The sequence below is a fragment of the Phoenix dactylifera genome, chromosome 9 (assembly GCF_009389715.1).
Source record: "Phoenix dactylifera cultivar Barhee BC4 chromosome 9, palm_55x_up_171113_PBpolish2nd_filt_p, whole genome shotgun sequence".
NCBI lineage: Eukaryota > Viridiplantae > Streptophyta > Magnoliopsida > Arecales > Arecaceae > Phoenix > Phoenix dactylifera.
The window spans coordinates 20,484,243-20,499,016 of NC_052400.1; the positions used below are offsets into that span (position 1 = coordinate 20,484,243).

The 14,774-nt window shown below is 38.3% G+C and overlaps 1 protein-coding gene and 1 long non-coding RNA gene across 4 annotated transcripts in view; one reads left to right on the forward strand and one right to left on the reverse strand.

Moving 5' to 3' along the window:
• LOC103709559 (casein kinase 1-like protein 2) overlaps window positions 1-2,309 on the forward strand; it is a 17,545-nt gene extending 15,236 nt beyond the window's left edge. For 2 of the 3 annotated variants that reach the window (XM_008794985.4, XM_008794986.4), the window contains exon 15: window positions 1,597-2,309. In XM_008794985.4, the coding sequence (XP_008793207.2) occupies window positions 1,597-1,893 (297 nt within the window). In that variant the 3' untranslated portion in view covers window positions 1,894-2,309. The remainder of the gene's footprint in view (window positions 1-1,596) is intronic. The other variant, XM_008794988.4, reaches the window with a different exon arrangement.
• On the reverse strand, window positions 2,278-13,484 carry LOC120111948. Its single transcript, XR_005513457.1, has 2 exons — window positions 4,223-13,484; window positions 2,278-4,118 (listed from the first exon to the last, which is right to left on the reverse strand). It is a non-coding gene; the product is annotated as an uncharacterized LOC120111948 (long non-coding RNA).
• Between the last annotated feature and the right edge of the window lie 1,290 nt (window positions 13,485-14,774).

Genomic DNA, 14,774 nt, shown 5'->3' on the forward strand with positions numbered 1-14,774 from the left:
TTTATATGTATATGTATATGTATGTGTGTAAATATGAATGTGCATGTGTGTATGATGAAGCCGCCTCACTTTGAGGTTGCGCCTGGTGCCTCTGTCGCACCTTTAACAATGATAATGTCTATGACCATCCATAGATGGTGGTGGGGTTCTAATGGACATGTTTTGATGGAAGAGTCATGTTCTCCATGATGAATGTTTCCTAGTTTTTATGCTATTTGTTGCTTGGCCCTAATATTTGATTACAAAAAAGGATACTGGTATAGATATTTACAAAAAGGGCGTTTCATGAGGCCCCCACCACTGTGGGGTCCATGGAAGGTCAGATGCATGGAGCTTTTCCGTGTTTCGGACTATCTGATCATGGGCCAGGCTTGGGCATGGAAAATATCTTTAAATAGGCCTGACCCGATGCCTGATTAAAAATTAATATAGTTTAGGCTCAAGGCCCGGCCTATGATCAGCTCTATTTCGAACCCGTGGGACCAAGATCACAATCGAGCAATCTTATTGTTGTGCCAAGGCTTGCCCTCACCGGTTTGGATATTTGTATAAACCAGAAATATGCCCATACATGCATTTGGTGCAAATCATTACAAATAAGTGCAAGTTAACAATTCTTTGTAGTATACAAGATCTGTGACCTGCTTCCAAAGTCCAACTCTGAAACCTAATTTTGTGTCCAAAGCTTGATATCATTTTGTTTCAGGCCAGGCCTGTTGAAATATAGGGAGATGTATATTATGTGACTATATTTCTATCATCTTCCATCAACTTCTTTGCTTGAACCTACACTGCTTCTTTTTTTTTTTGGTTTGTTTTTGGACATGTTCTATGATACATCTTACTCCTGTTTGGTGCTCTTCCAACACTACAAGGTATAATTGGTAAGGGGTCATCCACTTACAACTTCTGGAATATAATAGAATATAATATGATATTACAACCTTGGATATGAAATCCAAGAATAAAGAAACCTGCATGCAACGAGTACGCACTATTTGCAGCTGGCTACTGAACTTATGTCTCGTTTAGATTGTGTCATATTTCTGGCTTCCATCTTGTATCAAATATAAATGTGATGAGCGGTGTTTTTAAGTTTTAATTCTGGCAAAGCTGCTCAACGATTCTGCTCCAGGTGGTTATTCAACTTCCAAAAGATAACATATTTAAATTTTGTGATGTAATAATTTAAGAAAATCTTGACGATGATATTATTTGTTCTTAATGGTCTGACCATGCATCTTCAGTAAACCTCTGGGACTGATAGGAGGGCAGAGGGCCTTTTTTCATTAAGCCTCATATGATGTTCAGAGTTTTGCATTACTTACTGTCAGATAATGGTATATGTGCACTGGCATTCTCATGTACGTGGTTTGCCGCCCCTGGGAGGGATGAGATTCATTTGCACGATTTCTTGTTTCTTACAGGACGGTCTTGAGCTGTTCTAGTGATGGAACACTTGTTTTTATTGCATCATCCTGTTCATTATACAATGAATCATGACTAGGATCTTGTCATAAAAAAATACTTAAAGAAATAAAATATGTAGATTTTTTTGTTGTTCCATTCCTGACCATGGATACATCTCCCATGTAGTTATCCAGTTTAACTATTTTGGGCCGGTCAAACGGATCATCCAGGCGTGCTGCTGTTTCTAGCACTGCAGATGCGATGATAATGGGCAGCGTGGTGGAACTATCATGCCCTCGCACCAGAGAAGCTAGCCCTGGAACTTTCCACAAAGTTTCAAGTGCTCAGAGAAGTTCCCCTGTCGCATCAGCACAGCAGAGGCACACTTCTTCTGGCAGGTACTTGTCTAAAATCAAGAATTATGAGTCTACTCTTAAAGGCATTGAGCGCCTTAATTTCAACAATGATGAAAGGCTTTTGTAGTGAGGCTGCTAATGAGGTTCTGCAGTATATTGTTTTTCTTTCCATAAAATTCAAAATCTGTAGGATAAAGCAACCAGGAAACTTTCTTTTCTCAAGTTTGGTTGAAGAAAAATATTGCTACCATGGGCAAGCACTCTTTAACTGCTGATTCAGGAAAATACCCCCTGATAAAAAAAATGTTTTTTAAAAAAGGGGGTTTAAGGGGGTCTAAGGAGGTATTAAGCCTTACCATGCCAAGGCCTTAGATAAGCCTTAGTCCATATGTGTACCGAGTTGCCCTGTGGCTCCTTTGTTTCTGTTTGTAAATCTTGTCATTTGTATTACCGGTGATGTTATGTTTGTCAATGGAAAGCCATAGTCTGAATTCAGGACTGTTTTTTTTGGTTGGAAATGTTTAATGCTATTTGCATTCGTAATGTTATTTGTTTTGTACACCTACATAAAGAGTATGGAAGCTGGTTCTAAGAGCAAAGTGTAGTTCCCAAATACTGCGGGGCAATGTCCTTGAATTATTGCAAGTGGCGAGAAAAACTTGGGATGCAAGGCTTTCAAGGGTCATATATATTGTATTGGATTGAGACCATTATATTTGCAGTTCCAAGTTTGGTGTTGTGAAAACTGAATGAATTGTTATTCAAAGTGTTGATTTCAAGCTTCTTGTGAATAAAGATTTTTTAGATACTATGTCTTAGTGTTTTTTTTCTGTTTTTTCTTTTTTTTTTCTATTTATCGGACGCTAGCAATTGAAGGGCGAGGCGCATGGTTCTCTGAGAAGAGCGTTGGCCAAATGCCGATGACAGGCTCTTGGTTTGGCAGTGTGATCTGGGAGGTCCCGGAGGGCACTCTGCAGTGTCTTTGATCTTGACTCGAAAGTACTGACGCCTTAGAAAATCTCTCCAAATGGGGAAGGAAAGCCAATTCTTGAGACCTTTTAAGATAACATTAACATTCATTATCGGATCAATATTACAACACAACCATTCCAAGAGATGATTAATTTCAAGGAAATAACTAATTGTTCTCACCTACATGATAAAAATATTCCATATGTATAATATTACAAGGTAGCTGTATATGCATTAATTTATTTTTATCATTTGATGAATGCAATTTTTTTGTAATGATTATTTTATGTTTTAGTGTACTAATTATATCTATTAAATGATAAAAATATTCTTATACATATTCAACTGCAATGTATGGAAGCATTATTACTATTTACAAGTGGGAACAAAAGTGACAACAAAATAGCCGCCCCCCTTGTTCCGTCTCGAGTGCAATTATAAAGACCGCTTTCTTCAACGGAAAGGCCAGGATCTGCGCCATACCAACAAATTATTTCTGGGCAACGACAAGCTACAGAAAAATATTTACCGTATGTGCCTGATGTTTGTTGTCCTCCTTCTGGATCTCTAAGGGTTGGGACTTGTTTTGATGGATTCTAGTTTTGGTTACATGCATTTCAAAGGGATTGGCAACATCGTGGAAGAAAGTTAAAATAGAACAAAACAACAGTAAGATCCAAAGCAATATCCTGAGTAAACAATATAGGCATCACAGAACCCCACATATGGTAGTTTGAAACACCACAAGATGTGCAGTTATTGAAACTTGAAACACCAAATAGTACAGAAGTAGACCCATAACCATCTGAAGCATCTAATGAAACTACTACTAGTATAACAATCCATTGCCAAATGAATTCTGGATTTCTTTCTTACCACCCAGTGACACTTCAGAATCCAAAAATCTCAACAAAATCAATTTATCAAGTGAAAAATGAGCTGGCATGACAGGAACTATATCTTTTCTGACAGAAACATAAGCCAAACCAACCCCAAGATTTTCACTAGGGGGCTCTATCAATGTAGTAATGTCGGGTAGTCAGGCCCTTCTCTGCATCCCCTATCATCTTGGAAATCAAATGCACGTCAGATGATAAGAAAGAACAATTAGATACACCAATTTATTGCAAGAGTGACATTTTAGTACACATTATCAAAGCAGAATGTCAAATAAAAGACTGTTGACACAAAATGATAAAGTCAAACGCAAATCAAAACAACTACTATTGTGGTGGGCTTACCAGCCGGATCGGCCGCTTCTTCTTGGAAAGAGGTGGGATATCAGCCAGATTGGCCGCTTCTTTAGAATGTACTTGGCCGAGAGGGTGCAGTCTTTTGAGTTTCCAGAGTGCAGTACTCCTGATGTGAAAGTATGGAGTACTACATGCAGTCCGAGAGTCAGAGTAAGGAATCTTTTTGGCCTCTTCAAAGGAGAGCAGACTCATAAACGTGATTGTGCATGAATTTGGAAGTTAAGTATTCACCCGAGAGTTGCTCTGCTTTTTTGGAAGATGACTTAAGGACACCTTCCGACCAGGGCTGTCTTGAGCAGACGCGAGTTGAGCATTCCACGGACTTGCCCCTGCTGCTAGGTGGAGGAGTCTGTTGATAATGTCCTCTTTTGGTGTGGGAGAGCGGAGCGAGCGTGGAGATTGACCACCATCCCTTCGAAGGTGCTCAATATGACGACCATGGCTGACTCCTTCCTTCAGTTCTTGAGGAGTTGGTTAGGTAGGTCTCACCTCAAATCCGAGGCAGTTATGGCTACATATATTGCCTACCATATTTGGATAGCTAGCAATACCTGAATTTTTAGGAAAAGCAGTCCACCACCGAGGATAGTCCTGGAGAAAGCTTGGGTGCAAGCTGCTGAGATCATCCACTCAGATCTTTTTGGAGAATCTAAGATGACTCGGGGCACCTGGGACTCTATTTCTACTCTTGTAGCATCTCAAATAGTGTTTATCACTTGGGAGCTCCCACCCTCGAGTTTTCTCAAGATTAACTTCGATGGATGTATGATGGATGGTGGCAAGAGGGATTGAGGGGAGCTCAGACTCCAGACTTGTTGCAGCTGGCGGGAGCCCGATTTTCAATATCTCGATTCCTGGAGCAGAGTTAGGGGCAGCATGGGCCGCCTCTGCCATGCCCGGTGTATTTTGAGAACTGACGCCAATTTGATAAAAGGTGACTCGGCCACAATGATTGGCTGAATCCAAGGATGAGTGAGGGAGGTATGCACCTACCCCCTGCTTTAGGTCGTCTGGAGTTTGGCAAGAGGATGTTTTTTTTTGGGGATGAGGCACATCTACCAAGAGGCGAATAGAGACGAATTGGATGGCTTCCTTGTCGTCGATCACTCTGATGGAGTTCTCTGGATCGGTGAGGCGCAAATAACAAGGGTTTTTCAGAATCTCTTGTTTGTAGATTTTCTTGAATGTATTCATGCCAGAGTAGTGTGGATCGCCCATCTTAACAAAAAAAACAACTACTATCATATGAATATAAGTTGCACATACATATGAATGGAATGATATATAAAATCTCAGAAAAGTTAACATGGATAAAATCAGAAAAGTAATCATGTACAAGAAAGACAAATTTCAGGTTCACATGCTGGTATGATCAAAATTTCTAGTGGATTCAAAATCTAGCCAACAAGAATTAATTATGAGCTTTATATACCAACTCAACCTGCATGTACTAGTTATTTTATTCATAAATCTCATTTACCATCCTTCCATGGCATAATTTGTGACAATTCTACTTTTAAGACATGTTTTCAAATGCAAGTTGAGCATCCCACGGACTTGCCCTTGCTGTGAGCTGGAGTCTGTTAATCATGTTCTCTTCCAGTGCAGGAGAACAGGGCGTGTATGCTCCATATGACAACCATGGCTGACTCCTTCCTTCAGTTCCTAAGGAGTTGGTTGGGTAGGCCTCACCTCAAATCCAAGGCGGTTATGACTGCATTTGTTACCTACCACATTTGGATAGCCAGGAATACCTGAATCTTTGAAAAGAGCATTCCACCACCAAGGATAATCCTGGAGAGATCTCGAGCGCAGGCTACTGAAATCATCCACTCAAATCTTTTTGGAGAATCTATCATAACTCGGGGCACCTGAAACTCTACCTCTGCTCTTGTAGCGTCTTGAATGGTGTTTATCCCTTGGGAGCCCCCACCCTCGAGTTTTTTCAAGGTCATCTTCGATGGATGTATGATGGCAAGAAAGGTTGAGGAAAGCCCAGACTCTAGACTTATTATAGCTGGCGGGAGCCCAATCTTCAATATCTCAATTTTTGGAGCAGAGTTGAGAGCAGCCTAGACCGGCCTTTGCCACGCCCGACACATTTTAAGAGTCAACGTCAATTTCATGAAAGGTGACTCGGCCACGGTGATTGGTTAGAGCCAAGGACGAGTGACGGAGGTATGCACTTAACCCCTACTTTAGGACATCTGGAGTTTGGCGAGAGGATGCATCTCTTTTGGGACGAGGCACATCTACCACGAGGCGAATAGAGAAGCGGATTGGATGGCTTCCTTTGTGGCTAATTAATCCGGTTGAGCTCTTTGGTACAGTGAGGCGCAAATGCCAAGAGCTTTTCAGAACCTGTTGTTTTCTGATTTTTTTGAATGTATTCATACTAGAGTAGTGTGAATCTAGTGTGAATCGCCTATCTTAGCAAAAAAAAAAAAACAACTACTATCATATGAATATAAGTTGCACATACATATGAATGGAATCATAGATAAGATCTCAGAAAAGTTAACATAGATAAAATAGAAAAAGTAATCATGTATGAGAAAGACAAATTTAAGGTTCACAAGATGGTACGATCAAAACTTCTAGTAAGCTCAAAATCTAGCCAGCAAAAATTAATTGTGAGCTTTAACCAACTCAACCTCCTGTACTAGTTATTTTATTCATAAATCCCCTCTACCATCCTCCTATGGCATAGTTTGTGACAATTCTACCTTTGAAGACATGCTTCCAAATGCCTTATGTCTCATTTAAATATTTTTGAATTTTAGCATTGTGGCTCTAATCTAAGTCTATGCTAGTTCATATTACAAAAGGACCTAGCATGATAAGATAAAAGCTTCAAACATATAGAAAGAAACTAAACATCATTACACACGAACTCGAAGGTAGAATACATCAACTGCTAGCGTAAAAAAGAATACAAAGGAACAGATAAATGGAGAGAAATGTTTGCATTTGAACGGAAGGAAATGCGAGAATATTCACTCACAAACCTGAGGGAAGAATGCCCTTGACAAAGCAAAGGGGTTGGTATGACTAAATCTTTCCAACCAACTGGACATTTACCCCTTCTTTTACTGTTATCTGCTTCTTCATTACACAGAACTCCAAGGTAGAATACATAAAGGAGCAGATAATTGGAGAAAAAGGTTTGTTTTTGAACAGAATGAAATGCGAAAATATTCAATCACAAACTGGAGAGTGGAATGTCCTTGACAAAGCAAAGGGGTTGGTATGGCTAAAACTTTCCAACCAACTGGACATTTATCCCATCTTTTACTGTTATCTGCTTCAGCTCTATGAGCGACACACCCAAACTCTGAGCTGAATAAAGTAACACAAGCAAGTCTGTCTGTCCACTTGGAAGAAATTAATATGGCAGAAGTATGGCCTTGCATCAACAATCACACATAGATCACTAGCTAGTCATTGGGGAATAGAATGTGTATTTGTATAATAAAAACTTACTAGTCATCAGGACATGAGAAAGATTAAACATACAAAATAACTAGCATGAAGGAAATATCATTACAAAAGGTCATAAACTCCCACCAACACCTAATTGCTTTTTCTGGTTCTCGGAAGAAGAGCTGAACAGGTTCTCTCTCCTTGTTCTCTATACTGGAAACACTTCAAATAACAGAACTCCAACCAACAAAGTGATGAAAAGCGTTAAGAAAAACAAACTGAGAAACAAAAAGAAAGAAGAACCTCATCAGGAAATATAATACATTGCTAAAAATCTCTTTTCAGCTTAAAGAGGAGTGAACCAAGAAAGGTTAAGAGTAAAAAATGGAAGCAATACGATGAGCCACATACACCTGAGCCATATCAGAGGCCATGTCCTCTGTCCCGTCTTCCTCTTCAGAAGAGCATAGCAAAGGGATCCCTATCATCGCCTCCATTAGCCGCCTTCTTCAAACTTACTAGTCATCAGGAAATGAGAAAGACAAAACATATAAAAGTAATAAGCATTAAGGAAAAATCATTACAAAAGGTCATAAACTTCCACCAACACCAACTTGCTTTTTTTGCTAAAACACCAACTTGCTTTCTCTGATTCTTGAAATAAAAGCTGAACAGGTTCTCTCTTCTTGTTCTTTATACTGGAAACACTTCAAATAATGGAACTCCAACCAACAAAGTGACCAAAAGCATTCAAAAAAACAAAACAAGAAACAAAAAGCAGGAAGAACCTCATCAAAATATAATACGCTGCTAAAAATCTCTCCTCGGCTTAAAGAGGACAGAACAAGAAGAAATTAGTGAAGGGATCGCTCTCCTCTCTTCTTCTTCTTCAAGAATAACCTCATTAGGAAATATAATACATTGCTAAAAATCTTTCATCAGCTCAATGAGGAGCGAACCAAGAAGAGAATGGTGAAGGTATCCCTCTCCTACTTTTTTTCTGCTTCTCCTTCTTCTTCTGCTTCTCCTCCTCCATGTTCTTCTCCTTAAAAAAAACTCAACAACTAAACAAATCATAAAGTCATAGCCAGTAGACCAGAAGATTGGTTTGGTTTTTCTAAATCGCAGCATACCATGTTATCCTTTTTCCCACCATGTGCTTATGCAAGAGTAGAGCTATCAGAACAATCTAGAGCTTGCGAAAGGTGAAGTTTTCATTTCACATTTAATAACAAAAACGATGAGTTGCCATGAGATGGTTGAAAGTAGTATTTCTTATTAAACCTCGATCCAATACAAAGTTTACAATGAACTATGTCTACATACATGTGGCAGTGGGGGAGAATGTAGTGATTTGATGTATGACCCAAGGATATTATCTGCAAAAAATTCAGATTAATACACTTCCTCTTTCAATCTGTCAGAGTTCTGTGCTCATGTATCCTTCACCACCACTTGGAAACATTGTAACAATCATCTTCCCTTTGTTTTCCTCTCTACTTGCAGCCTCTAAACATTTCAGTCAGAAGAACAGTAAGGAGTCAAACTGTGAAAAATGGATAACAGGATCTGCAGGAAATGATAAAATCAACCCTTAAACTAGCTTCTAAACTGGCATATATGCTGATAAGCAAGCCTCCATTCAAGTTCAAGTAAGTTGTGGTCTGCTTTCTTACCAGTCAGAAACATTTGGCACCCATATATCTCAACAAAATCCATTTATCAAGTAAAAAATGAGCTGGCATAACTGCAACGAACCTGTAACCTTTTTGAACAGCAATGAATGTGAAACTAATCCCAAGATTTCCGCTAGCTGGTTCTACTAATGTTGTAATACCAGGTGTAATCAGGCCCTTCTTTCCGCATTTTCTATCATTATGCAAAACAAGACTTCATACAACAAAAAGGAGCACCTAGTTACATCCAACCAATAGCAGCAGAGGCACTTCAATAAACATTTGCAACCACAAAGTGCTTGTCCCTCCCTTAATTGAAGCTTTTGTTATATTTTCTAGATTTCTCTGCATTCAACCACCTTATGATTTCTCTCACTCAGTTCACTCTATAGTACATTATTCCGATATAATTTGTTAATTTCCAATGGATTGCTGAAACAAAAGGAGGCAGAATATGTATTATATCACACCTAACAGTGTTGCATTTATGTCTGACATAGCCTTCATCATCATGAACGTAAGCTCTTGAACCAGAAAGTGTCTTCAAAACATTTTAGACGATGACATGCAAGTCTTCTCTACCCCTCTTCTTTTTCGTGAAGGTAAATTTCCTTCAGGATGGCGTGATTCATGGCCTGAGAAATATATGACAAATCATCAAAATTAACTGTCCATATTTAATTTCTATTTATGCTGCACCCTTGATCTCCGCTAATGTAATCCTTTTCAACCTTATTTTTCTTGGTTTTATAATGTTAACAATTCAGCTTTCTCACTGCTTTCTAACAATTCAGCTTTCTCACTGCTTTTCCACTCCCCCTCTCCATTTCTTCGTTTCAAGGTAGTGAAGATGCTCTGTCGAGGGAATCTCTAGACTAAATTTTTATTGTATTTTAGACCTCAACTCAAAGGTAGATGCAAAAGAGTTGCATGTTTAATAGCTTGTATGTAACTAATGTTCAGAAAAAGACCAACTAGCACTGAAAAATCCATAAAGTCTCCACAAGTACTTTATGCATGTTTTCTGGTTTTGACAACTCTCCATTAAATTTGAATTACAAATAGTGACCAAAGAGGGTAAGAACAGAGGAAAAAAAAAATAAAGGTTTCCATGGTTCACCAAGATTTTCTATGCTATTGGTCTTCAACTTCTCACCAGCATCCCAATCATTATGGCAAACATTTTCTTTCTTTTTTTTTTTACAAGACGGGTGGACTAAATCACCCTAGAATAGATACAACTCAAGGGGTCCGAGTACAAAATATCCCAAACATGAGAAGAGGTCAAAGACAAGTTGGCCTAGATTTTTAAGTCAGTAGAATTCACAAAAAGGTTCCAGATACTCTATAACCACCTTTTATTCCTACATTTCTGGTCATCCTAAAATGCTAGTGCACCTTGTGTGATTCAAGGCATACAAGATTTTGAATGAACTCAGGTGGTATCTGATTTATAAGGATCTAGAATACTGGAAACACGTAAAAGAAAGGTCTCAATAGAAAAACTAGAATCAGAACATTAGAAGAATAACTAGAGCTTATCTTTGCAACGTCAAAACTCAAAAGCAAATGGAATGACAATTCATGAAATGTAACCTTGTGGACCTGCCACTTTTGCTCCAAAAAAAAGTGCAAAGAAGATAAATTGGTTGTCAAAGTCATGAAATTTTTAATCTTTTAACCAACATATAACTAGTAAATATGCTCTGCATAAAGGACATTTAAGTATTAAGAGTAAGGTGATGTCTCATTGGGGAAAATTCTGAAACAATTTCTGCCATACAACATGAAAGTTGATAATAGTTTCCTTTAATCTTGTTTAATTATCCCTGGAATGTTTAACAGCTTGGCTTTAATTTAGATCTACATACCACTGGTTCAGACCGCAAGAGGACCTAAGATAAGATAAAGGCTTCAAATACACATATTAGAAAAACAAACATCACAGATGAAATTCCAAGCTAGAACCATGTGCTACAAAAACAATAACAAAGACTAGAAATAAAGTGGTCCCTAGAGAAAAAGATTGTGTGCCCCCCCCCCCCCCCAAAAAAAAAAAAAAGAAAAAAGAATAGGTAGATTATTCACTCGCAAATATGAGAGCAGCACGATCCTTAACAGGGGAAAGAGGTTGGGTATGATACAATCTTTCCAACCAACCAAAGTCTATTCCTCTTGTATCATGATCTTTTTCAGTTCTATGAGTGATGTCCAACCGACAAGCTGGATGAAGTAACAAATATGGTTGCATTTCTCGGGTTGAAACAAATAAATGGCAGAAATATGGACTGGCAGATTAAATCAAACAATAGATAACAAGGTAATGGGAAAAAGTTTTTGCTTTCTGTTCATAGATTACAAGAATTACTCATCATTCTTAGGTGGTTTCTTTTTGTGATTATTTTTAGATAAGACCTAGGGAAAAATATATCTCTTCTAGATGTACTAAATAATCTTCTTTTGTATATACACACTAATTTTAAAAGTTACGGTTCTACTAATCTGAATGGAATGTGAATTGTTAATGAAAGAAAATCAACAAAAAATCACAAGCCTCGAGGAAATGAGAAAGACAAAAGAGATATAGTAGTTAGCTGCATAAAAGCAGGCTAATAAAATGTAGATAACTTGAAAAGGGCTCAATAAGATGATGTTATATTCTGTGAAATGTCTAGGATGCATATGCATACCACAAATTTTTATATCTGATGGAGAAATATGCATGTAAATGAAAGCATGCATAAACACATGTAATTGTAAAAGCTTCATATGATGAAAAACTTTAGACCATTTTAGTACATTCAGATAGGATACAAGCAAGGTTATATTATATATAATAAAATCAATTTAGGAAAATATCACAAAAAATAATATGTATTTAATTTTCTTTTCCACTTTCAAATGGCTCAATCTAGGAATTCCTTAAATTCCAACTTGAACCATATATTTTGTGTATAAAATTTTCACCATAAAATAAATTACAACAAAAATGCTGTCTGAAGGTCCAATCTATTTTCTAAAAAGTACAAATTATCTATCTATCCATATCTCTAGATTTCTATTTTCTTCTACTTAAAAAATATTGGTCTGAGCCTCTAAAATATACATCCAGAGATTTTCATAATTTAGAATACATCACCATGAACGAACTTGGAAGAGCGTGGCCTTTGGGACAAGACAATTAACCAATTTCATGCTTTCTTCCAAAATAAAGAGACCCAAATTTTGCTTACCAAGGCACCTCTGAAATAGATTATGTGCTAGGGATATCCCTAAAGCTCAGAACTGAGATGCCTAATTTTCAAGAGAAAGAACATCCTAAAAGGTTCTCTTACTTCATTCCTTTGTTCGAAAAAGGATTCAAGTCAAGAAACCCCCTTTAACCAACATAGAAGCAGAACATCAATGATCAATTGCACTACTTCACGGGAAGAGGATCAAACTTCTTTATGAGTTTTTAAATTTCTAATTGCCATCGATTTTCTGATGTGCTCACTACCTGCTCTCCAAGAGTCATGCTAGGTGTACCCAATGAATCTTTGTTTAGCGAATAACCCTCATAAATTAAGCTCACAACCCAAAAAGACATCTGAAAATCGGAGGACAAATATGAATGACACAAAGAAAAATAGCAAAAATATCAAGAAAGTAAAATCCTGAAAAGGAGATCACAAGGCAAGCCTTATCTCATCTCTTGTTCCTTTTACAGGAAGCAATTAAAATCAAGAATGCCCTTTAATCGAGCAGACCCCGACCATTAATGGCTAAACCATGCCCTTTAGTGCCAAAAAAAAAAGAAGAGGAATCAAACTTTTCGATCAGTTTTAAACTCTTGATCGCATTCAAAAAACTTCAATGCGCCCGCTAGCTACCCTTTATTCAAAGACTCCTCCACTGCGCCGACCCCAAAAGTATCTGAAAATAGGAAAAGAACAAAAAGAACCCATGATTGCCACCAAGAAAAGGAACAAAAAGCATCAAGAAAAGAAAATCCCAAAAAAATGGAACATAGAAACAGCTTTCTCATCTTAATTTTTTTATTATCGGAAAAAAATAAACAAAAATCAAGAAACCTAATACCAGTTCTAAACTCTTAGCGAGAGTCTAAGAAAACCAAGAAGCGGAGAGCAATAAGTCGCGTTAAGAATCAAAAAACCAAGAAACGGAAAAACAAGAACTCGCATCGCCAAACAATACGCATGCATCGCTAAATTCCTCATCAGCCTAGACTTCAGACCAAATTAAGGCCTCGAAAAGGGAAGCGAACCAAGAAAAGATCAATCGCAGATCGCCTTGCGAAAGGGAAGAAATTATTAGCGACGGAAGACCTTCCCTCGCCCCTTCCACTCCTTTTTCTCTTCCTCCGTACTTTGGCTCTCCGAATCGGGTCGGGTAGCTTAATAAATGATCGCTCCGCCTGGGCTCACCCGTTTCAAGAACCCATACCGCAATTCGGGTCAAGTACAAAATAACCGAATCCAGCATTTTTTCCTTTTAATGCGTCTGATAAAAGCAAATGAAAAAGAGATGGTCCAAAGGTCTAAATGAAGGCTTGCAACAAAAAATCCAAATAAAGAAGAAAAAAAAGGGGCAAAAGAATGAATGGCAGAGGAAAAAAAAAAGAAGAAAGGAAGTCATGGAGGACAGGACTAGCTTGCTATTTAGATGGGTCTATCTTGGATGAAGGCACGAGAGATGGCACGAATTTTGTTATTCGGGATCCAGACTCCTGGATTGTGGCCGCTGGGGACAGTTAGTTATTCGACATCTCGGTTTCCGGTACGGAGTTGAGAGCCGCGTGGGCAGCCTTCGTTATGCCCGGCGCGGCTTACGAACCAGCTCTATTATTCTAGATGGGGACTCGACCACAGTTATTAGTTAGATTCAGGAGGGTCCTAGGGGTGACGGCAGTGACCACCCACTGCTCCATGACATTTGGGCTATAGCGAGGGGAGGCCTTTCAGACCAAGCATACCTTCCAAGAAGCCAATGGGGCTGCGGATTGGGTAGCTACTTATATGGCCAGTCACTCCGGAGGTACCCTATGGGCTGGAGATGGTGAGATACCCCGAGCATTTCGGAGCATTTTGTTTTTTTTATTGGGTGCATTCATACTCGTTAGTATGATCCACCCACTCCAGCAAAAAAAAAAAAAAGATTTTCTTTAGTTAGGAAGAGCGAGAGTTAGTTTATCAATCATCCGTAGAATCAGGTGCAAGTATGAGATGGTAGGCTAGGCAAAGGTCCTATGCATAGAAAGGTTTGGATGATTGGCCAAAAATAGACCAAAGAGAAATATAGAGAGCTTAAGTTTAGAAGCTTAAGTCCAGGATAATAAATCCATATAGCACTTCTTTTATTAGTTAATGAAGGACTATGACAATTTTTTCCACCTCATCTTGTGATATCCTCGTCATGATTAGCTTCTACTCGAGAGAGGAGGCCCATCAATGGCATGGATCCTACTAGGTCCTCCTCATAAGACTGATAAAGGTAGTGACGTATAATTGGCCTAACTTTGATACTATTTGTTAAGAATTCACAGTCCAAAATCTTAAGATGTTGAGAGAAGGATCGAATTAGGTTAATACATGCATATGACACCCATTTTATTAGTCAATTTGAAACTATTGCACATGGTAACCAGGAAAAAAAACATGATTTAGGGGTGAGAGGTATTAATG